Source organism: Pterocles gutturalis, unplaced genomic scaffold, assembly GCF_000699245.1.
Source record: "Pterocles gutturalis isolate BGI_N339 unplaced genomic scaffold, ASM69924v1 scaffold4704, whole genome shotgun sequence".
Lineage (NCBI taxonomy): Eukaryota > Metazoa > Chordata > Aves > Pterocliformes > Pteroclidae > Pterocles > Pterocles gutturalis.
In genome coordinates this window covers 1-22,846 of record NW_010132993.1, presented here as the reverse complement: position 1 = coordinate 22,846, position 22,846 = coordinate 1, and the positions used below count along the sequence as shown (strand labels likewise).

Genomic DNA, 22,846 nt, shown 5'->3' with positions numbered 1-22,846 from the left:
GGCCCGTTGCTCTCCCTGAGGTGCCCATGAGCTGCAGAAGATCATTAAGTGTTTAAGTTTCTCCTCCGCTTGACTCCCATGAGCATTTGTTTTTTATTTCCGTGTTCATACCAAACCCATGGGGCTGGTGGAGTCTCTCCGTTGGCTACAGAGGAGCCCAGGGGTTATTCAAATGAAAGGCATGAAAAAAAAATCATACATGGATTATTTTTCTAATTTTAATACTGACACTTGACATAGATTAGTCTCCCACTACATTTTCTGTATTTTTTCCAAGTTCTGTCAAAAAAGTTTAATCCTCAAAATGTGTGCGTGAGGACAACCTTTGCAGCTGGGGAACAGAGAATGGCTGATTCAGGCAAAAATGTGCTCAAAGTACTTCACAGGGGAATTGCAAACTATGGCTTTAACTTGGGGGAAAAAAAACCCCGCAGAATTCACAAAGGTTGGGAAGTTACTTCTGAAGATAATGTAATTCTTCATGAGCTGGGATGTATGTGTCATGCTAAACTAAACAGGTAGTACAGGAAAATTTGAAAATTCAAAGACTTTTTTTTCTGTTGATTATATCTTCAAGAAAATTCCCCTTCAGGAAGTAGTACTAGAGACAGTGAAGCTTCTTATTTAAAACTGCAAACGTCATGCATGTTAGCAGCATTTTCCTTTGCCTTCTCCCCCTCTCCCCAGCGCAAGTTTGATGTTAATTGCTTTTTCAGGGGATTGGTGAAAGAGCGTAATTGCTAGGAAGTCCCATTCATTCGCTTATCTTCGAGTGGTTTCCCGATGACTGGGGCCACCCTGACTCTAGTGACTTGCAGTTTCAGAAAATAAAGTGGAAATGATCCTTGGTTCAAGGGCTCACTTCCTGGCATTACCCTTTAAGACACCGACCGACATGGCCCCTCAAATCTCCGGCCACGTGGAAGGCTGAAGAAAATCAGCTACTGTGATGAAAAATCAGACCGGGGGTGCTGTTGGGTTTTGTCTTTTTGGGTGCTGATGTCCAGACCCCTCAGTTGGCGGTGTTAGGATTTAACGGGGCAGGGGGGCTCGGCGGAGGCAGGGGGGAGCCACAGCACATGGCCAGGGCCTGGGGCTGCCTCTGTCCGTGGTGCTTAACCAGCCCCAGGGCCTGCCCACGCCTGCTGGCCCTGCCCACACCCCTACCCCATCCTTGCTGGTTTTTGGAAACCATTTTTCATCCCTGAAGCGTGAGGAAGGGAACACACAATGCTCTCAGGCTGATTCCTGTATTTGCCAAAGACAAATGTCGTGATGGTACTGAGATTAAATTATTTTCATGGTGGTTTGGAGATTTTTCCTCTAGAACTGAGCTTTGATCACACACTGTGTTCAAAGGAGGTTCAGCTGATCACTGCTGTCTGCAAGGATTCAGAGTCGTATGTCCACCTTTGCTGTGGACTTGCAGCCTGTATGCAGAGTTCAAGGTAGAAGAGGTGCCCCCTTACTTGGTTACGAAGAAACAGAGACCCAGAAATTGCATCCCCCAGCACTCGCATGGCTTCAGAGGTGGCGAGCCATACTGCTGAGGAACCCTTGGCCAAAATCTCGGGACTTGTGAGGAGCAGGTCCATTGCATTTTGAAGCGTGCCATCACTGTTGCCGTTCCGTTGCCATTCTAGCTGAGCAGCAGGTTCCCTGCGCTCTGTGTTGCGTAGGGGCATGGGGTGTTGCTGTGCCAAGGACAAGGGCTTCAGGAAGAACTCCAAGTGGTGCAGGTGAAGCTCAGCATCCACGCAGATTAACTCTCTAGGGCATTTTTGTATCATTTTCACAGAACACGATTGTAGATCACATGGAGAATCAAAATAAGACGTAACTGTCATAAATGTCATCACCTGAAAGCAGCCGAGAGGTAAGTGTCACTAAGCAAAGAGAATACGGTTAAAATACGCTTCTGCCATCCATTCACTCATTCATCTAGTTGGTGATGGCCCTTTCCTTTATTCTAAAGAAAGCTGTTATACTCTGTCACCATTCTGTCCTTGAACAGCCCCAGTAACATTTGTAGAGAAAGTGGCAAAAGTTCTCTTTGAACCTTCTCAATTTTGAGTAGAGTAGGTGGGTAGCTATGAACATGCTTTGCCTAGAGATACAAATCAACCCTGAACCTGCCCCAGTGCAGCGATGGAGAGCGAGCCCAATTCTATCGCCAGAGCTGCAGCTGGCCCAAAGAAGCTGCATCTGGATCTACCCCCCAGGACACACACAAAGAACATCACAACTTTATTTTCACTTTTAAAGCGTAAAATACATCTAAAAGTTGACTGCATTGTACTGATTCAAATTCTTCCAAATCACGGTGATTCTTAAACCCAGGCACAGGAATATAAAGAGATGAACTTTAAAAGTTTAAGAGTTTCAGACTCTAGCTAAAATTGTTACAGATCTTCAGTAGGATATGATATGAAGACACTGTATTTTCAAGATGCCTCCATTTGAGCTCTACCAGGTCAGGCAGCTAAGTCAGTCTCTAATACATAATTATTTGGAATTCTAATGAACGTAGGAGCCTAGGGAGCTGACACTGCATTTCATGATCTCGGAGCACTGGTCAATGTTCTTCTTTATCCTGTAGAACATTTCCACGTATTCAGACCGGCCCAGAAGTTCAACAAAATCTTCATCGTGAGTTATCACCAGAAGCTGAAAGTTACGCTGTTGTGAGCGGCTTTTTATTATCCTACAAAGAGATATTATTTAGTGTACATTTACCTAACTCATATTCTAGTTTTAGAGAACTTGTAAATACATAGCACAAAACTATTTAACCATTGATAACGGATGACATGAACTGTCAAGCAATCTAATGCTGAAAAGCAACTCTATTTACGCGCATAAACCCCCCCAAGATTATTTAAGAAATATTTTTCCCTTTCCAGATAAAGGAGAGGAAATCTAAAACTACTGTTTTGCATATATATTTGCAGATGTCAATAAAGATATGCCAGCTTATGATATAATTAACTTCTGCCAACTACTATAAGCATTTGAAAAATGCCCATGCTTAAGCTTCACAAGAAGAGATCACTTACTCGACCAGTGCATGTGCGAGAGACTCTATGTTTTCTCGATCAAGATTGGTGGTAGGCTCATCTAGTGCCAATATGCCACAGTTGAGACAGAATGTTTCTGCTAGAGCAAGACGAATAATAAGAGAAGCGAGCACCTAAGGGAAAAAAAACCAAACAACATCCAAATTTCACTCTCTGAAGTTGACATAACAACATGCTGATAGTTCTCAAAATGACAATAACTAATTAGTTACTGAAAAAGTACACTAAAGCTTCAAGTTTGAATTGAAAGATCCATTCTGCAAAATACTGAAGTCAAACACAGAAAATTCAGATGATATTGGAAATAAGGATTCCAATCCAAGGTAAAGATCCTACGACATTGTCACCTGCATTAGCCCTACACGCTGTTCAACCCCACCCTGCTGCAGCAGGGATGGTGGAAATCTGTACGTGTATCACTGAGTCTGACTTACTGAACTCCTGACTGCTTACTAAAACTGAGGACAGCAGGATTTACCACCTGACGTGTTAGTTTTGTACTAGCATGCCTAATAATATTATTATTAGATCCCCTGAACTAGTGAAAATGACAGAACACTCGATGGAAACTGTGTTGCCAAAAATATTTTCCAATTATCACGACTGCTGGCATCACAGTTCACGATCAAAGAATTCTCAGAATAAAAGCTAAGAAACTGTGAACAAGTTTCACTCTCATTTACATAGGACTCTAACGTAACATCCCAGACTACTTGAGGAGAGGACACATTTTTTGCATATACTGCTGTTTTATAAGAAGATTTGGATTTCCCCCAAAATTTGTATGGAATTTTCAAAACCAAGTACACATCTACACTCAGGTGGGAATTAATTTGTCAGCATTTTTCATATTCAAGCAACAATACAGTATTCACCTTCTCATGAGATATCCTTCCATGATGTTATTGCTGTATGCACTTAAAAATATTGTGTATCATTTTGTTCCACTCCTTGATTTCATTTTCTACTACTGTACGTACCATCTAGTCACGGATCTAGTCACGGAAAATGCCTGGCTGCCAATGAAACTCTGCTGGAGTGAGCAACACGGTGGGAATTGCTGCTCTGGAGGTAAGGAAGTAGGCAGTTTGTTATTTAAGATAATGGCAATTCTTCCTCAACATGAGAGATCTAAATCATAGCCCCTGCAGGGGAAAGGAAGCCAGAAAGTTCCAGCTCCTGCTGCAGAAGAGGAAGGAGTAAGGATCTCCCTCACACAACCGCAGTGTCTTCGGTGTAGGTTGTCCCTGGCACCTTGCACAGAGAGCCTTGGGTGTCAGGGGGAGCTCTCCAGGTCTTGTTGACAGCAGGCACAAAGGACGGGCAGAAAGTGTTCCGGTAGGAAAGTACAAGCAGCCCTGGCTGCATTTTGGCCCTTTCTGCTATCTCTGCATTTAGGAAGATCGCTTGTTATGGCAGAAATGGTTCATCTAAGGAAGAAGCAGAGTTTCCTGCTATAATACTGGAGGGAGCTTTGGTTGTCTAAGCGGCACAACCAATATACACGCCAAGTGGCAAATGGCTACAACTATTGTGGTTCCTTTCCATACTGCAGCTCTTTAAAAACACCACCAAAACGATCAGAACAGATGGTGATTTTGCAGGCAGATGAACAAGGCTGGTTCTTTTCTCTTGCACAGGAATATTTCAAATGCTCTGTCAGACCATAATGGACAGGTGGAAACAGCAACTCTCAACATGTGAAAGCCGTTAACTGTGATGAACCTCTGATCACAGTACTGTCAGGTCAGGGGTGATATCAGTCTGTGTGTGTGATTAAAGTACCCACACAGCTGAATGGTCAGACTGCAGAGCCGGCAGCTGACACAGGACAATGAAATGCAATGCCTGAAAGTACAGCATGGTATGATATTTGGCAACACAAACTGAAAGGTTATATTGAGCAGTAGGGGAGAGTAGCGTAACTTGGAGAAAAACAGGCTGTATCACACTGAGAGGTAGACACAGTTGTGAAAAGACCACCATGGGTCAGCGCTCAGGGAGGACCAAATATGGGAGCAAGTCAATAGATCCAAAGCTATGGGAACCTTAGTGGTAACTAGCAAGGGACTGGGAGGATTTGAACTTGATGAGAGAAGGAAGTTGAACGCTTCACTCCTGCAGGGGCACAGACCAGTCCCCAGCTGAGCCAATGGGTTTTGGCACCCCAAAATAGGGTTCAGATGTCCAAAATCATAGATTGCATAAAGTCAGCAAAATCCAGGTACAGTGAAGGAAAGTTGTACAAATTGTAAGTTAGAGGTGGAGCCACCTGTTCTTCAGGGTCACTCCAGAACACGTTGCTCTCTTGCATTCACCTGAGTCAGTTTTCAGAATCCTCTTTACTACGTGCTAAAAATGAAATGCCATTACCTTTTGCCCAGCACTACATCTTCCTCGCATATCCAGTGCTGTATCTCCCTTTATCATTACTACTCTATAATTGTAACTTCTTCTTTTATCAGAGGCTGAGACATTCTCATCTGCATCAGAACGGATTTCTATATATTCAATATCTGAAAATGGGAAGTAGACAGTTTTTACATTATCAAAAAAATCTTTAAAAAATATCACAGGATTAACAGGAGTTGATTATCAGGATCCTCAGATCCTGGATTTTCAAGATTCTGAACACTTTTCCATATGCTGCACTCACTATCAAGTACATACATATGGGCAAAAATAATAAAAGAACCTACATACCTTGTCCTCTGTAGGTGCTCCGCCAAAGATCACGAATTATTTTGTTGATTTCTTCCATCTTCATGCTATGAAATGTCATTATTGCTCTAAAGAAGAACACAAAAAAACGTAAATTGTTATAGCTGCAACCAGGGACTGCAATGGACTACAAGAGCTTTAAGGAAGGCAGCAGTTCCCTTTCCATTCCCCATATACTTTTACCAAAAATCTAATAAATATTATTTCACTTTGAAAACAAAGGCATCTAAAGACTAAACACACTCCATTGTGTAACTAATTCTACACTCACCAACAGCTCAGTCTGAAGATGTAGGAGAGTCACTCACGAGCGACAAACTTTACCTGACGTTTTAAGAGATTCGTAATTTATGTGTGAGGTATATTTTCAGACTGACACTAAGAAGACGGATCTGACGTTAAGTTTTCCAAAACAACAGTAGTGTTGCTCACTGGCACAGTCCCCAACAACGCAAATACCTGGGCTTCAGTAGGAAAGGAGAGCCTGTGAAGTTTCCTCAGAGCAGAGAGAATAAAATTATCCAAAACAGACATTATGACTAGAGCTACCTTTCTCTTCAGCAGCAAGAGGAACACGGGATGCCATTAATAACTTTCAAGTTAATTTCTCTTGTTAATACAACACCATTACTTCAGTTCCATAACAGACGATTCCTTATGAAAGCATCCAAGAAAGGACAGGATGCTACATTTCTAACTTGGCTTTTTAAATAAAAAGTGTTCTGTAATGAAAAAAATGCTTGCTCAAATCTTGCCAGTGTCTGCTTTCAAAAAAGTATGGTGGAAATAAAACAAACTTCTGAAATGGACTTGGTTTACCTACACTTCTCCTACCTCCACTCTTACAGGAATTATTTCCACCTATTCTGGGGAATACTAAAATATCGACTCTAACAGGATTTGTGAAGTCTGAAGAAAGTATTTTCAACTACTCAATTAAACCCAAGAATGCATTCCTCATCAGCATTTATCATAAACCTCTAAATATTAAGTCAATAAAGATCAACTGATAGCACAGAACACCCAAAATGTCGGTTTTCCCAGCTACAGACAGAGCTTTCAATCTCTGGCCATTAGAGTTAACATTTCGTCTCACTGATTTTTCGGATGATTACCAATAAGTGATGCTTATCTATTTTTTCTTGAAACTACAAGACTGATTTCCTGTTTTGCCTTAAATAGAAACAATAGACTATTTGATACCATACAAAAAGACTCTGAATTCTAAAAGGGAAATTCTTGGAGTGCATTTCCATTTAATGCTGAAATGGAAGAATTATACACGCTCCGGACAATTTAAATCTCACACCATAAATTTTGGATTAGCTTACATTCTAATATTAATCATATTTATTTTATCACAAAAACTGCTTAAAACAGGGTTCCTCTAGACCACTCTGGAAAGTTCTCATCTATTTAGTTTCTCTTCTTGGCCGTTACACTGTACCCTCAACCATATTATTGCTCTTCTCTGCTCCTTTTTCCAGCCCTACTAGTTCCTTTTTAATACAGGAGACCAACACCCTCTACTATATAAGGCATGGGTGTATTGGGAATTCATACAGTGGTCAAAATGTTTCTCTTTTTTTTTTTCCTCTCCTAATATTAAATTTATCTTTCTGTCACTGAGCACCAGTTCTGTATTTCCTGAAATGTATCCACAGATTCCAAGATCCTTCCTCACTGTCCATCAAGGTGCAAAGCTCACTGCAATTCCATCATTATAACTGAACATACAGGGGTTTTTAGGAAGCCACATGTTTTATTTTGTATATATTTACAAATTTTGAGATGTTATTTCTGGCCAGGCAAGAACTGGAAAACAAACTTCCAGAGGAAGTAGAAACAATCACAAAGTTTACTACACTTTCCATCAAATGCAAGACGTTTCTTTTGATCTTGCCTTCTCTACTATAAGCACAAACCCACCTACAATGGAAAAGGGGAAAAAACCACCTCTGTATTGTAATGTTCTTCAGTGAAAACACAACTGTTTACCTGAGAAGATCAGGTGGAACAAGGAAACTACCTGGCACATCTTATTCATGTTAAGATATGACCAAAAGATGCTAAAATATACGTGCTATAGAAATGAAAGTAGTATGAGAGACTACGCAAGAAAGATTCAAGTTAATAGTGAAGGATTTAAACACAGATTTCACCTTTCCTAAACTCATACTCTGGAGTTCATGCATTTTGAGATAACATGTGAGACAGACTTTTAAGAAACACATTCTCCCAATTATCCATTGCGTATCCTGTACTTCCCTCAAAAAACCTCCACCAACCCTAAATTACAGGAAGAAAGGAACACCATTAGCAATTTTGGGAGACATACTTAGAAAATCTTCCTAAAAACACCTTCATGTGGGGAAAAACATACAAAGGAATAGGGAGAGAGGAACAGCCTGCGGCTCCACTGGCTCATTCACACCTTTTCATACGAAAAATGAAGTTGAAGGTGTTTATTGTCTGGCCATTCTCTAACCACCGCAGGCACACAGGAAACGATTATTTCAGGCCAAGAGTTCAGCACAGAAGGCACAGATGGGTGATGTGTTGAGTTCACTCACTATTATCTCTCTTGACTTGAATCGTTATCTTAATATTTAAATGTCAGATTTTATAAAGAGAAGTTATTCTATATCTCAAAGAATTATATCAATTTCTTATGTCTAAGTTACCCCTGGAAATCTCAAACTGAAAGCTGCTTTTGCATCAAGGTTATCAATAGCAATAAATATGAAAGGATTTAAGAATGACCCTCCTGTGACAATACTCACTTATCAAGAGCCTTGTAATAAAGGTCCAGATCTTTGTTCACTAGCTCTGTTGTTCTCATAACAATCATCATCTCCCTGTATTTTTCCTCTGCGTCTTTGAATTGTGACTCTCGAAGTTCCTTTTTAAACCGAACAATCTCTTCCTCAAATCCACGTTGTCGGCCAAGCGCAACATGATGGTTTCTTTTCAGAGAGTCTATTTTCTCCTCTAAATGTTTTTGTTCACTGTGAAACCATAATTGATACACAAATACAAGTCTTTTGCATTTAGTGTTTCACAATTTTTAAATCACAGTTCTAATTTTATGTTAGACAGTAGCTCATTATATTGTATCTACAAAGTCTGTAACAGTTAAAATTATAATACTCCTAATGTCACCTAAATTAAGACATTATTGAAATAAAGACACTTTAAAATTTGTTAAGAACATATTCAAATCACTATGCTGAGTGGGAGAAGCAAGTTATGAAGTTCAAACACCACAGTACTATATGCAGAGACATACAAAATATTTCATTTCATAGGTGGAATTAAATTAGGATACCAAGCAAAATGAGATTAATTAATTTGGTAGCCTCTAGAAAGCTAAGTAAATAGTTCACACATAAGAAAAAGCATAAGACTAATTCCTTTTCAAAGGTGTTTATTACCTAAGCAACTGATATTAAACTACTGAAATAAATATATAATTTGTTGCTGAGATCTAAGTGAACAGACTGAAAATTAAAACTAAATATTCTTATCCAGAGATATGAATTATTTTTTCAATGTCTATTCCCAGCAGAAGTCACTAAAAATGGATTAGACTGGAACAGATATGGGCACACATGCACATATACGTACTTCCAGCTAGAAGCGCTGTATCACTTCAGAGTAATTTATGTTGTTGCCATGGGGATATTATGGAAACACCAGTTTGAAGGAGGAAGCTGTCTACATGAATGGGGAGAGAGGTGGGCCAGGAAACACACTAAAACACAGTGAATAGTACATTCAGCTATTCAGTGAATTCTTGTGCAAAACACGCTGTTCTGTTTTGAAGATGCTTACTTTTTCATTTGTGGGACTTTCATTTCTCCCATCTCCTTCACAAGTTGTTTTATCTCATTTTCAACTTCTTTTAGCTCTTCATTCCGTTTCCTCAAAGTAAGATTATCCTCTAGCCACCTTTCCTGTATCTATCTCCACAGAAAGCAAGAAGTTGTATAAGGTTTCAATATATTGATTCTCAATTACAAAGTGTGAGTTCTGCACAACATGCTACGAGGATAAAATAACTGATAACAATGAAAGTCAGCACAGTGAGAACTTATCCTGTGCTAGAAATAGGGTATAATGGAAATCAGCAGTGTTATTTCATATTTCAATCTGAAATAATACAGTATTTATTGTCACAGGTGAACATAGGAATGATCCTGTGTGTGACTGTTACAACAACTGATTGTTGTTATAAAACAAACTCTGCACCACTTGGACCAGCAGATTTAAACCAAAACCAGAAATTATTTCAGCAATGCGAAATACACTTTACTGTAAAAACAATAAATCTACCTTCTGAGTGTCAATATCTTGTCGAATCATTTCCATCTCTTTACTTATCTTTTCCTTCTGTTTCTCGCAGGCAGCTAGCTGAGAATTTACTTCATCAAGTTCAGACTCCTTTTGCTAAAGAAATACAACAGTATATGATTTAAATGCAAAAGTGCTTTTAATGTCAACTATTTATTGACTGCTTTTTAGGTTACCTTTTTATACTCTTCTTTTCCTTGTTGAATATAATTTTCAATTTCTTTCATGTACTTGTTTATATCTTTAACTTTCTCTTTTATGCCATTCATCTGCAGGGAAAAGATTTCAAATGAAATGCTTTCTTCTGTCCAAGAACTGATACACTCTGCATCAAATATTAGATACTGGATAACACTACTGTCAAAGTACAAAAAACCCCATTTATTATTTACTAATAAAGCCTTCAGCTTTTGAAATCCAGATGTTCCTTACTACCATGAACACGTGTCCCAAAACAGATCACTCATTTGTGCTTACACAAGAGGGCCACTTCACTTGAGGAAAACAAGTTTCTCTACAGGCAAGGACAGGTTACAGTCATCCTTGCTATTCCTCTTAGATCTATCAGGAAGAGCTTTTTAATACCATTGGTCATTAAATATTGCCAAACGTCCCTAGAAGCCTTTTGACAAGACTGTCAAAGGTTAAATACAATTAAGTTCATCTCCTGACTCGGCTATATTAATTTTCTTCCCTAAAAGCTCCACCAATCTCTAAAGCATTTGCTAAAGTCACTGCTGTTTCCTAAAAGCAAACTCACTACCATGGCTTCCATCCATGCCTAGAAAACAATACATCATTCTATCTCCCAGCTACGTCAAAAGCAAACAAACCTTGTCTTGTGCTTCTTTATTACTTGCAGTCCTTTGATTCATTAGATCCTCCTTCTCCTGCTGCAGTTTTTCTAGAGTTGCATCCAAGGGAAATACCTGTTCTTTTGCTTCCTAAAAAGTAGTTGGAGAAAGTTCTTTTTATTTTCTCATTCTGTTAAAGATCAGCAATTTTTAAGTGATAAAAAGAGTCATGTGGTTACTTCTCTTTTTTTTTTTTTTTTGGAGAGAGGGTGTGTTAAAAAAAAAAAAGATGTGAAGATATGTATTAATAAAGTTCTGGAAATTCCCAAGGATATGCAATAGCAGCTCAGAACAAACATTTTAAAATGCACCTTATTTGCTAGGACTACAGGCAATGTTAAACATAAGATTATTTACTTTCCCAGGACAACAAAACAAAAAGGGTTAAATAATTAAGAGTATTTCCTACCTCGATCTCTCTGCATAAGGACCGAACTTCAGTGGTTAATTCCACTGTTTGTTCCTCCAGTTGTCGACGACGCTGCATGCTGCTGGAAATCTGAAGTTTCTCTGCTTTAAGCTCATTAACTGTACTCTTTAGCTGCTGAATCTGATTTTGCTGGTCTTGCTTGAGTTTTTGATTTAACTCAATTTTACCAGTAACTGTAGGTGAAAAAAAATACAGAGTGAAACAGACACTCTGGTAGTAAAAATGTTTATTGTCTTCCTTACCGAAATTTAACTCTAAATTAAACTAGTTTATGACTCCAAAAACCAAAACAATAAACTATCAGAATACACTTGTCAGAATGTAAAATAAGTAAACTAAAGTTTAATTTTTTAATGGCAGCAAGTTTAGAACATTATTTTCAACATAAAAATGAAATACCACTTTTGTATGACCTACCTGTATCCCACAAGTGTTTCTTCTCTTGTTTTTCTTGACTTACTTGTAGAACAGTTCTACTTAAATTGACCCCTACCAGCTTAGCCTCCTGCTGAGCAATTTTTCGTTCAACATCCCTAATATCAGTCTGAAAGTATGAGGAAAATTACTATTATTATGATTAAATTAGTGTTTGACAATGTATTTTTTATCTTCGGCACAAAAGAACAAGCTTGGGGCTTGAGGCGCGCATAACTTGAGACCTTCAAATTCATCTCCTCTGCTGGAGCAATGTCACATCATTAACAGTACAATTATGTCAGCCCACAGGCTGCTAGAAATTGGCATTCCCAATTGTGCGAGGAAACCAGTCAATACAGATGGACGGGCTGTTGACATCCCCAGACCACCTCAGAACAGTTACACATGCTACCTGTCTCTGCAACAACAGAACTGTTGGTGCCTCAGGAGCTGCTGCCACCTCCCACCCGCAAAATGCTCTCAATCCTTTGCCTGGCCCCAGATTCTCTATGTAATTGTCCCTCTTTTGGTTCTCAGTCAAAAAAAGATTTTGTGTTGGTAATAAAGGCATGAAGACTGTTCAGAAGAGTCTCTTACATCAGAATAATAAAAAGTGGAGGATAGCCATTCCCCTTTGTCAGATATTCAGATGGCACAGAACAAGGAAACACGTGACAAGATTTCAGAAAGTACACAGAGCAGATGCTGAGAATACACTGAACTATAACGACTATGAGGACTGAAAAACACTTTGGTGTACTTGTGTTTGTGCTCAAGTTCTGGATTACACCTCTTTTCCCAGTTACCATAGTCAAGAACTGAATCAGAACTCAAGGGACTCTTGACTCAAAAGCAAAAACCACTACATAAAACGTTTAAGTTTTATTAGTACCAGCATCATCTATGTTATGCTGTCTTTTAAAGTATTTTTACTTTGCTTGAAAAATCTTAGGACCTCAAAGTCTTGTCATATTATTGAAGAACTCCATGTTTAGATGCTAGCAAGTGAGTATCCTTTTAAATATTAAAAGAAATTGCCAAAACATACCTGGTACCTTTCCATTAGTGTTATATCCTGTAGACATGCCTTGGCACCTTCCTCCTGAGACAAAGCTGTCTGCAAGAGTGCCTCTTGTTCTTCAATCTCACTCTTCAGGCCTGTTAAATCCTTGTTCGCATTCTGTATCTTGTTCCTCAGGTCTGGTATATCCCTATCTTGGAGTTCAACTACAGTTCGCCTTAAATAAAATACAAATCCGTAAAATTTCTTTTGTCAACAGCAGCATAAATTCAAGACATTCAAGATAACAAAATCTGTGATATGATTTAATAGTGGAAGACTAAATGCAGCCAAATAGTATCCCCTTAACTTCGTCCATGTTCAGTTAAGCTTATGTTATATCCCCAGCTAAGGTAATCCATCCCTCATTTTAGACAGGTGAGATGAAACACAGAAGCAAACAAAAGTTAAAAAAATAAGGAAGGATGCTAAGTACACCAAGTGCTCATGAGAGGGTCTAAATCCAGTGTGCAAGAGTGCCCTCTTGTGAAGGAAATGTCTACCCTCTAACGTAGGTTGTCCAATATCTCTCCCAACAATGGTCTGCAAATTTCTTGAGACTAGAGCCTCCTCACCTTCGGGCAGGAAACCTGCGTACTCTACTCTTACTTTAAATGCTGTTCATACCCTAAGAAAAAAAAAAAGGTCTACATAATTCTTAGTAATCAAAAACCAAGCCTTCGAAAGAAACCAGCCTGCAACAATACAGTTCGCTAAGTACTTTACCTAAGCGGTTTAAGACTCATCATTTCATCACGTTTTTTCTCTTTTCTTTTAAGGTCAGACTCAGTTGACTTCAGTTTGTCTGGAGCAAGACGCAGCTTAGACTGCAGATCACTAATTACATCTTGCAGTTCAGCCTCTGTTTCAAAACCTCTTTGACAAATGGGACAGCATGACTGGTTCTCCTCTGTCAGCTGTGTAATGAACTGTGAATAAACTGCAGTGGCTCCAGCAAGCACAGCTGGTTTAAAAAGAAACAAAAGACTTTACGTAAAAACATAAACAGTGTATAAACAGATCTAAACTAGATACCTATTTACCATAAATGAAACAAAACTATAACCCACAAAATCACAAAGACAGGAAATCGAAATTGCCCCAAGTGACCTGGTTTGAATGCAACGTTGTCCCTGCTTTCAGCAGGTTGCTCTCAATCAACTCCTGAAGTCCTTGTCAACCTGAATTATTCTATGAGTCCCATGCTCCTCCCTTTGTAATTAATGGTGCAAGTGAGTAGTTTCATCAGAAATTACTTTCTTTCAGTGCAGTAAGCCCTAGGGACCAAACCCATGCCCAACGGCTGGCTCTGTACTTGTCTTCACACCTGGCAGATCCACGCACTCAAACATTTCCTTAGCTCTGAGAAGTAAGAGATTAACTGAAATAATTGAAAGAACTGAACCTGCTTAAGTGTAAAGCAGAAACAGTAGTAAAGATAAGGAAAATTTGTTAGGAAACGAGATTCAGTAATCATCTCCCTTAAGCCAGTTTCTGTGCCGACTGTTTGTCCTGCACAAGCAACAGACTGTCTCAGTAGCTGCAGCTTACATTTAAAACAAGCTTTAGGGAAAAAAGTAGAGCCACAGATAAATTTACCTCGCTGTTTTGAACTTTTTTCAATCTCATCTTGAAGTTTGATCAGATCACTGTCAAAATCTTGGCTTCCACAAACATCAAAAAGTTTTGCTTCATGAAGGGACAACTGTGCTTCTTTCTTTTTTAGCTCATTGCTGACATAAGTTTTATGACATTCTACTGATGCCAGTCGTTTGCTGAAACATCAATGCACAAACTCATTTATTACAAAAAAATGAAGATTTCAAACTGTCCAAGTTAATCTGAAATGGATATTATAGAGCTGTTCATCAGTTCTTCTTTAATGATTTTTCAGGAAATCTATAGCATCAGCTATTTATTAATCTACATCCAGCATAAAGTGTTTCATTTTAATTCCCTTTTGTTTTCTAGATGCTTACTGATGAGATACTCATTTCTAATGACAAAACCATACCAAACTTTATAGCATAAGACTTTTTTCCTATGGCAATGATTACCCAAGATATTATTGAAGCTCTTAGGCAAAGAACGTTAGCATCCTTCTACCATGTTCCATACTTTTGAATTAAGCAATATTCTTATGCTTAAAATCTTAGGGTTTTTTGCTTTGTGGAGGTTTAATGTGTACCATTGCACAGTGTGCTGATGTCACCTACTCTAACAAATCATTTTATATAATCAAATGAAATCAGGAACAGGTAACCACACATGAACTCATTATATAGTCACTAACCACTCTGTGACTTATAAGAAAGTCAGAAGGCTAGTAATTTCCATCTGCCATTCATTCAGCAAGGATTAGTTATAAACAATTAAGGATGTTCCAGAACAATCTTTTTTTATCTGTTTTTAGTGCTGCCTTTGAAATACTACAAATGCTGTGATTTTATTAACCAGTGCAAACTATATCAGCTATACATTACATAAATTCTGCAGGATGCTTGCTTTGATTTTGCAGATACCTAAATAAACAACAATGAATTACCGTAACAAGTATGTTAAGCACATTAAACTTTCCAACATTTAAATCCATAATTACATAAATACTTATACAGACACAATCAATTAAATTACTACCTACTTCAGGTTTGCAAGATTTTCCCTTGCCTGGTTAATCTTTCTATTTTTATCATGAAGCCAGTCTTCAAGTTGGTTTTTATTCGGAAAGTATCCCAAAAGTGATGTCAGTTCATCAGAATGTCTTGATTTTACTTTTCTAATCTGCTCTTCCTTGTCCGCCTGGGGAAATGAAGCATTTTAAATTAATTTTTTTCATATCTTCAAGTTATGTCATTTAATTTGCTCATGGAGCCAATGGCTCCTACAAAGTCAGATAGAAGCTTTACATACGATTGTTGATAAACACCCGAAAAACGCACAGATCTTGAGGGGACTGTATTAACTTCATGTCTCTCTCTTAATAGATGATGATAGAAAAATTACTTTGTCTTTCTTCAGCATCTCCATTTGGGTAATAGTCATGGTATGTAGATTCAACTGTTCCATCTCTTGATCCAACTTCCTAAGAGCTTTGTCCAGGTTTATTTTCTGATTTTGCAGAGTTTGTACTTCCTGCTCGAGTGTTTCTACACTGCTGTTCCTCTCAGCCTTCTCCAGCTCATGTTCCTAAACAAAAAACAAAAGCTCCAGACCCCACCCTGGAGGCAGGGGAAGAGCATGAGGAGTCCTCCCTCTGAGGAGGAAGGAGTGGCAGAGACAACATGTGATGGACTGACCACAACCCCTATTCCCCATCGCGCTGTGCTGCTCAGGGGGGAAGAGGTAGAGAAAATGAGGAGTAAAGCTGAGCCCAGGAAGAAGGGAGGGGTTGGGGGAAGGTGTTTTAAGATTCAGTTTTATTTCAGAAGAAACACAGTCAAGCACTGAATTCATACACCACTAACAAACATGCAGTATTTGACTACAAAGACACAACCAGCTGTTCAACTGGGATATAAAATGCTTCTAACTTTATAACACTTAATAAGATAAAACACTTATAACGAACTAGCCCATCTTACAGACAAATTATCTAGAAAAATGTAGGCAGAGTAGCACTTTAGGTCATATTTTTCTAGTCCAACAATTGAAGACTGACTAATCTTATGATATCACAGCTGTGGCTGTAACTCACCAAGCAGCAGCTGTATATTCTACGCGTGCACTGTACAAAACCAAAGCAGTGAACAGTCCCTGCCCCAAAGGGTGTAACGTGTAAACAGACAAAGCATAGAGTGGGTATTAAACAGGCAAAAATGCAGCAGATGGAGTGAACATCAAGGTGTTGTTCTGTTTTGGTTTTTTTAACGATAAAGCCAGAAGTTTTTACTTCAAACGTCTATAAATTTTTCAATTACACTAACTTACTGTCTTGACAATCTCCTGATCCAACTCCAGAATTCTGTCTGAAAACCCCTCCAACTGTTGCAATTCATATTTTACATTCTTCAGCTCAGCTTGTTTTTTCTCTTGAATGTCTGATTTCAGGTCAATGGTTCTTTCTAATCCAGTTTTCTTGTCTCTTATTTCATCTATCTGCTTTTGTTTCGTTGTTTCTTTTCGTGCAAATTCTCTCTGAAAGAAGTCAGCAATAATATACTCATTATTTTTCTCATAGGAAAACAACATTTAAAAACACTTCTTCACACTAGCTTGCAAATACTGACCACTGTAATACAAGACATTGAAATTCTGAGATAACTGGAACTTGTCAAAAATTTTTTCTGCTGAAATGTTTCAACAGGAAAATGAAGATTACTTCAACAAAAAGTTGCTTATTTTTAAACCAGCTGCCCACTGTAACACTTCCTCAGGCTTTTCAGCTTGTCAGTGATCCACCCGCACGAGTGGGCTGCTGAGAAAAACCTATCCGAAGAACCACCTGTTCAATAGTTTTGGCAGTTCAGATTACTTTATGACCACTCTTAGTTCCAAAACTAATTTCCATGGAAGGACTCGGGTAAGCCATAATAAAGAATTCCAGAACAAAAAAAATTGCTTCAGTTCCCTCCCAACATTCTTCCTCTTCCTCCCAGCACCATGAAGACACATATAGAACAATAACACGCTAATAACCAATATTAGCTGGACTATTAAAACAACAGAATTCTTACCATCAAATGATTTGCAGCTTCTGCATCTCTTTCCTGTCTCTCCTTCAACAAACTGTGAAAAGTGGTAATGTGCCTTTCATTGAAAGGGGCTCGCTCAAAACCATTGAACTCCAGCTGTGCTGCCAAAGACTGAATTAATGAATCCCTTGTTGCAATGTGTTCCTGGTGACGGTCTGCTTGCAGCTGAAGACGACCTTCACAAAAAGAAAACGTGATGTAAACGCTCAAAAACTGAGGCAGAAGAAAGATTCAAAGTCAGTTGCAACTATCTTCTTTAAGTCTTTGAAACTGAAGTATTTTTAACCAACTCTAGGAGCTCCAGAGAAAAAACAAGCTTTAGCTTGAGAGATTTGTATTACAGGTAACTAAGTTTTTATTAATTAAATAAATTAAGAATTTAAAAGAAAGCCTCTTAAAACACTAAAAGTATTATTCCGATATATCCAAACACAGCCCAACAATATTTTATTTAAGCATATATTCTGTTTCAACTACCACAGCTTTACTGAAATTCCCACAGTTGATTAAAAATATATACACTAGACTCTCTGACTAGTCCCCAGCCCCAACCTGAGACACTGAGAACGCCAAGCATTCAACTTTCACTTTTTCCTTGGTTAAAACACACTTTACAGTCACACCTGGTTAGCAGATATTTTCATCACCTAAAGTACAAGCTCAGATTGTGAAAACAACTGTGTTGTAAACTGCTAGACTGACATTGTTCTATACCACCATACACTATTTGGAATATTTTTATAAAGAATGATCCATTTCAGAACAAAGGTACTACACGTTGTAATTATACCTCAAATCAAGCGCACATCAGAAACTCCAGGAGAAGAACACTAAGACCTGTTGACCTGTGAGCCTCATACCATACTGTGTAGCTGACCCCAAACTGATACACATTTTAGGGTTTTGTCCAGTTCAAATCCCTTAAATTCTGATCGGTATTTCCATTTCAGATCTTAATTATATTAAAAAATAAATACAAAGTCATAGATAAAGTCTAAAATACCTCGTTCAATAAGTAGTTCTGATTTCTCACTGTTAAATCTCTGGCATTCTTTGGTGGCTCTATCCAATTCACGCTTACAGTCTGATAACCTCTTCTCCTTCTCCTTCACTGTCCTCTGGTGGTTCTGGTATCTATCCCTGAGTTGTTCATCTGTTCCTTGAAAAACCTGTACACCAAACACAAAAAGCTAACTTTATTCTGTATTAACTACATTTATAAGCCAATTAATGATGTTTTTTAAAAGTACAGCTTTTACTACAACAGAACTCAAGAAATAAGAGATAAACACGTCCCATACAGAATTTCTATACTAAGACAAAATTAAATGTGCTACAAGCAAAACTGGAAAAATCTATTTTTTTCAGGCTGATTAAAACAAACGAATTTAAATTTTTACCACTAAAGAATTTCTTTCCCCTTATCAAAATAGTTTTAAATGCCTTAGCACGACCACAACAGAACACTGACAATTATTTCTTATTTTAATATAAAGAAATAAAAAATTTCCAGGGAGATGGACAATATTATGTCAGGAGACATTCCATACTGGTCAAAACAAGTGCTGGCTATCATCAACATTGTGAGGGGTAGATATTTTCAAGTTACACACTGCAGGGCACAGTTACCAGTAATTATCACTTCTATTAAAACTTCTGTCAGATTTGCTTTCCTGGCAAGTTAGGCTATGGTGGGGGGAAAAGTGACAAAAAGCAATTTAACCCACGCTACTCTACTCACAAATGAATACAGCTTTAGTGAGCCATATTGACAATATCTGATGATATCAAGTGAGCTATGTGGGTGATGAAAGTGTTCTTCACCAGCATCTGATGCGTGATAAAATATATACTCAGTTCACTGGCTAGCAAAAGGCAGCATGGAATTTATAAAGCTACCTTTTCCATCTTCTGTTGCAAATCTTGATTATCTTTCTCCATCTGCCGCCTCCTGCTCTCCAGGGCCTTGACATCGTTATCTAGCCTCATGACTTTTATGAGATTCTGTTCAACTGCTGCCAGAGAACTCTACAAAGGAAAGAATGCTGTAAGTAAAATATGTCGTCAGCTTATGAACCCCATAATCAATTGTTCTATACAATTAAGTGTAAAACCTTCAGCTTTATAATGTATTTTTTTTTAAAAAGGGTTTTAAAGGGTTTTAGTTTAGTTTTTGTTTTAGTTACAGCTTATAATAGTTTTAGGTACAGCTTATAATAGTTTTAGGTACCAGCTAAATTTGAGAAAGAGAGATTTTAAATTAAGCAACAAAACCCCAATGCCACTACAAGAATTTCACAAACTATGTTCTTAAACCTCCCATGACTGTTTACACATTAGACCAGCATCTCCCGGTTTCGTTGAGGTATGCTGGATTCTGCTTCAGAGCAGAGGATTAGATGACCGAACATAAGAGTGTTAAAATTTTAATCAAGAAATTCACTCAGCTTTGACCTTTTTCTGTGTTCTTTAGTACTTATATATTGTTTTCTATTAAAGTATTAATGTCATCGTCATGCAAATTACCTTTAGAGGATCAAGCTGACTCTCAATTGATTTTACATTCTCCTTAGACGCAGCCAGCTGAGCCTCTCTATTCCTAAGATGATCCTGGATTTCCTGGGCTTTCTCTTTGTTCTGTTTTAGGTATTTCAGTTCTGTCTGACACTCTTTTACTTTCAAGCTTTGTTTCAGTCGTACCTGACGGAGAGTTTCGAGTGCTTTAATATACCTTTAAAAGAGGCAAAAATTTCAGATCCCATGGGCAATATAGCAATGCTGATGTACAAAACAATGCCTTAGACATTTTCATTAACACCTACATTATTAGAGAAGACATTTTCTTACTTAGTTTTTATTTAATTATGGTAAAGAGAAAAACCTTGTTGCTGAAAAGATCTCATCAAATTTTTGTTTCAGGGCCTTTCCTTCACTTAACGGCCAGTTGGATTCTTCTTGGTGGCAGAAAATGACATTGTTAATCACCGATTTGGAAACACCAAGGGCGCTGATCATCTCTCGATCAATTTCTGCACACTTGGAACTCAGGCTGACCTTCTCGCCATGCCTACATAGCACAGATAAAGACAATCCTCAAAGAAGTTACTAGCAAATTCTTTTAAAGGCAAACTGCATTTTTAACAGTAAATCTCATTGTAACGTACTGATTCAAGAACCTAATGAGTAAAAAATTTTAAGCATATAATTACCAGGTTCAACACATGCACTTAACACTGTCAGTATCTGCAGTCAAGACTATTAGACATTTGAAAACTACGCAGAACCACCAGAGGGAGCAAAACTGATCTTGAATGAAGTTAAGCAAGTACATTTCTCAAATAGAGGAGATTGGAGTTAAACATGGGTCAACAACAATCTGAAACCGAAAATGGTGCTAGAGGAAGTAAAGCCTACAAACTCTACACAATGCTCCTTTCAAGCCGTATCATTATTAATACAATTTTCAAATATATGCAAGTTAATAGACGTAAGTAGTTCTTAAAGTTCTTTGAATCAACTAATAAAGTGATGAAACCACACAGCTTTAATCTAAGAGCACTGGTAGCTACTTCAAGGAATATGTTAGGAAGTTTTCTCTTGTCTTATACATAAAAATATACAAAACCCAAACCCATCTCCATGCCAAAGTAAGGAAAAAAGAAACCCACCAACTTACTTTGTTCTAGTAATGACACCTTCAAGCGTTTTAAATTCTGTTTTCTTGCCTTTCTGGGTACAGACCATGGATCGCTGGACAGCTACGAGCTCCCCGTTTACATCTCGAAACTGTAACCGAATCTGAGCTCTAACATCTGTTTCATTGGCAACCTTTAGCAGGAACAAAAAAAACTGAATAAGGGAAATTCTTCTCAACATCCAAATGAAGACGTGCCTTCCCAGCTGTGGGTAATGTTCTAATCTCCCCAGCTGTTTTTCCTGAAATTATAGTCAGCTCATGTCTGGCTAGAACTTGAGCATCCCTGTTTTCATCACAACCCTGAGTGCACTTAAGTATTTGACTTAAGAGTAATCACACCTTAAATCTAGTCACTATGACTTTTACCTTTGGATCATGAACAAATGAGTTTCCTTTGGTGCCAGGAGGAAAATCTCCAGTGGATATATATTTAAGACATTCAATGATAGTCTAAGAAAAGAGAAATAAGTATATAGTTATAATGGCAACTTAAGAGTAAACAAGATGGACTACAGGGAAAACCACAGTAACAGCCCAAATACTTACAAACGAGTTAAATATGCAAGGAAAGAAAAATAAGAAATAATACTTTATTTTTTCAGTATCATGAGAATATGGTACTTTGCCGAATTGGTTTTAATCAGGATCTGGATCAATTTCCTACGAAAAATACCAACCAGCGCTCTGCAAAATCCAGGCATGAAAAGAGATCTCTAATAATGCTAATCAACACAATAGTCACAGTAAACAGCAAGACTTTTGCAATATTATTAATACTTCTCTCTAGAGATCATTATTCAGATTTTGAGGCCTTTCAGAACTATTTACAGTGCTAAACCAAACCTATAGTAAGTCTTACCGTTTTTCCTGCACCATTTGGTCCCACCAAAATAGTTAATGGATTAAAGAAAGTTATGATTTGTTTGTCTTTATCCTCCACCCCAAAACTCCTCACGCCGAGAATACTCATTTTCTCAATCTTTGACATTTCTGCAGAACTTCTTCTCTTTCAAAGTCAGAAGCGTAAACGTTATCAATCCTGTAAAATAAAGCATCGTGAAAAACCTTGAAGGCAAAAATCACAGCACATCACCGAAAGCTGACAGAACATCTCTACAAGCACAATATATTACGAACATCTTTAAAAACACAGCTAAACTCTTCAGTTACGGCTCAAGGTACAGAACATAAAAAGGCAAAACTCTCATTTGTTTTAAGCTGAGAAGTTAATCAACTCCAAGTTTAAGAGAACCTTTTTTCAACTCCAGTTTAAAAAAACCCGCCATACTATTTATCACCAAATCTAAAACAATGGCCAGAAACAACCTTTGAAGTGCATGAGAAACACGCTTCATTCCACACCACAGAACCCACGCACATCCTTTACAACGCCCCAAACACAACACAGGCACCGTTATTTTTTCCCCTTTCAAAATCCACTCTTGTACTGCAGCACCCAGCACTCCGGGAGCTTCGCCGCCGCCTCTGCTTCTCCCAGGGCCGCATCCAAATTTCTACGGGACACCCAGCGTTACCTCTGTCCTCA

At 38.2% G+C, this 22,846-nt stretch overlaps 1 protein-coding gene across 1 annotated transcript; it reads right to left on the bottom strand.

Moving 5' to 3' along the window:
• Window positions 1-2,501: 2,501 nt before the first annotated feature.
• Window positions 2,502-22,391, bottom strand: RAD50 (RAD50 homolog (S. cerevisiae)). The gene is made up of 25 exons (XM_010081051.1): window positions 22,160-22,391; window positions 21,667-21,750; window positions 21,280-21,431; window positions 20,485-20,670; window positions 20,130-20,334; window positions 19,503-19,631; window positions 18,607-18,772; window positions 17,586-17,779; window positions 16,840-17,046; window positions 15,916-16,098; window positions 15,554-15,711; window positions 14,512-14,687; window positions 13,639-13,876; window positions 12,901-13,090; window positions 11,853-11,979; window positions 11,415-11,608; window positions 10,985-11,095; window positions 10,328-10,420; window positions 10,134-10,247; window positions 9,633-9,760; window positions 8,582-8,806; window positions 5,781-5,866; window positions 5,451-5,593; window positions 3,057-3,190; window positions 2,502-2,704 (listed from the first exon to the last, which is right to left on the bottom strand). Exons 1-25 carry the CDS (start codon window positions 22,286-22,288, stop codon window positions 2,518-2,520), a joined length of 3,939 nt encoding a protein of 1,312 aa, XP_010079353.1. The 5' UTR covers window positions 22,289-22,391; the 3' UTR covers window positions 2,502-2,517.
• Between the last annotated feature and the right edge of the window lie 455 nt (window positions 22,392-22,846).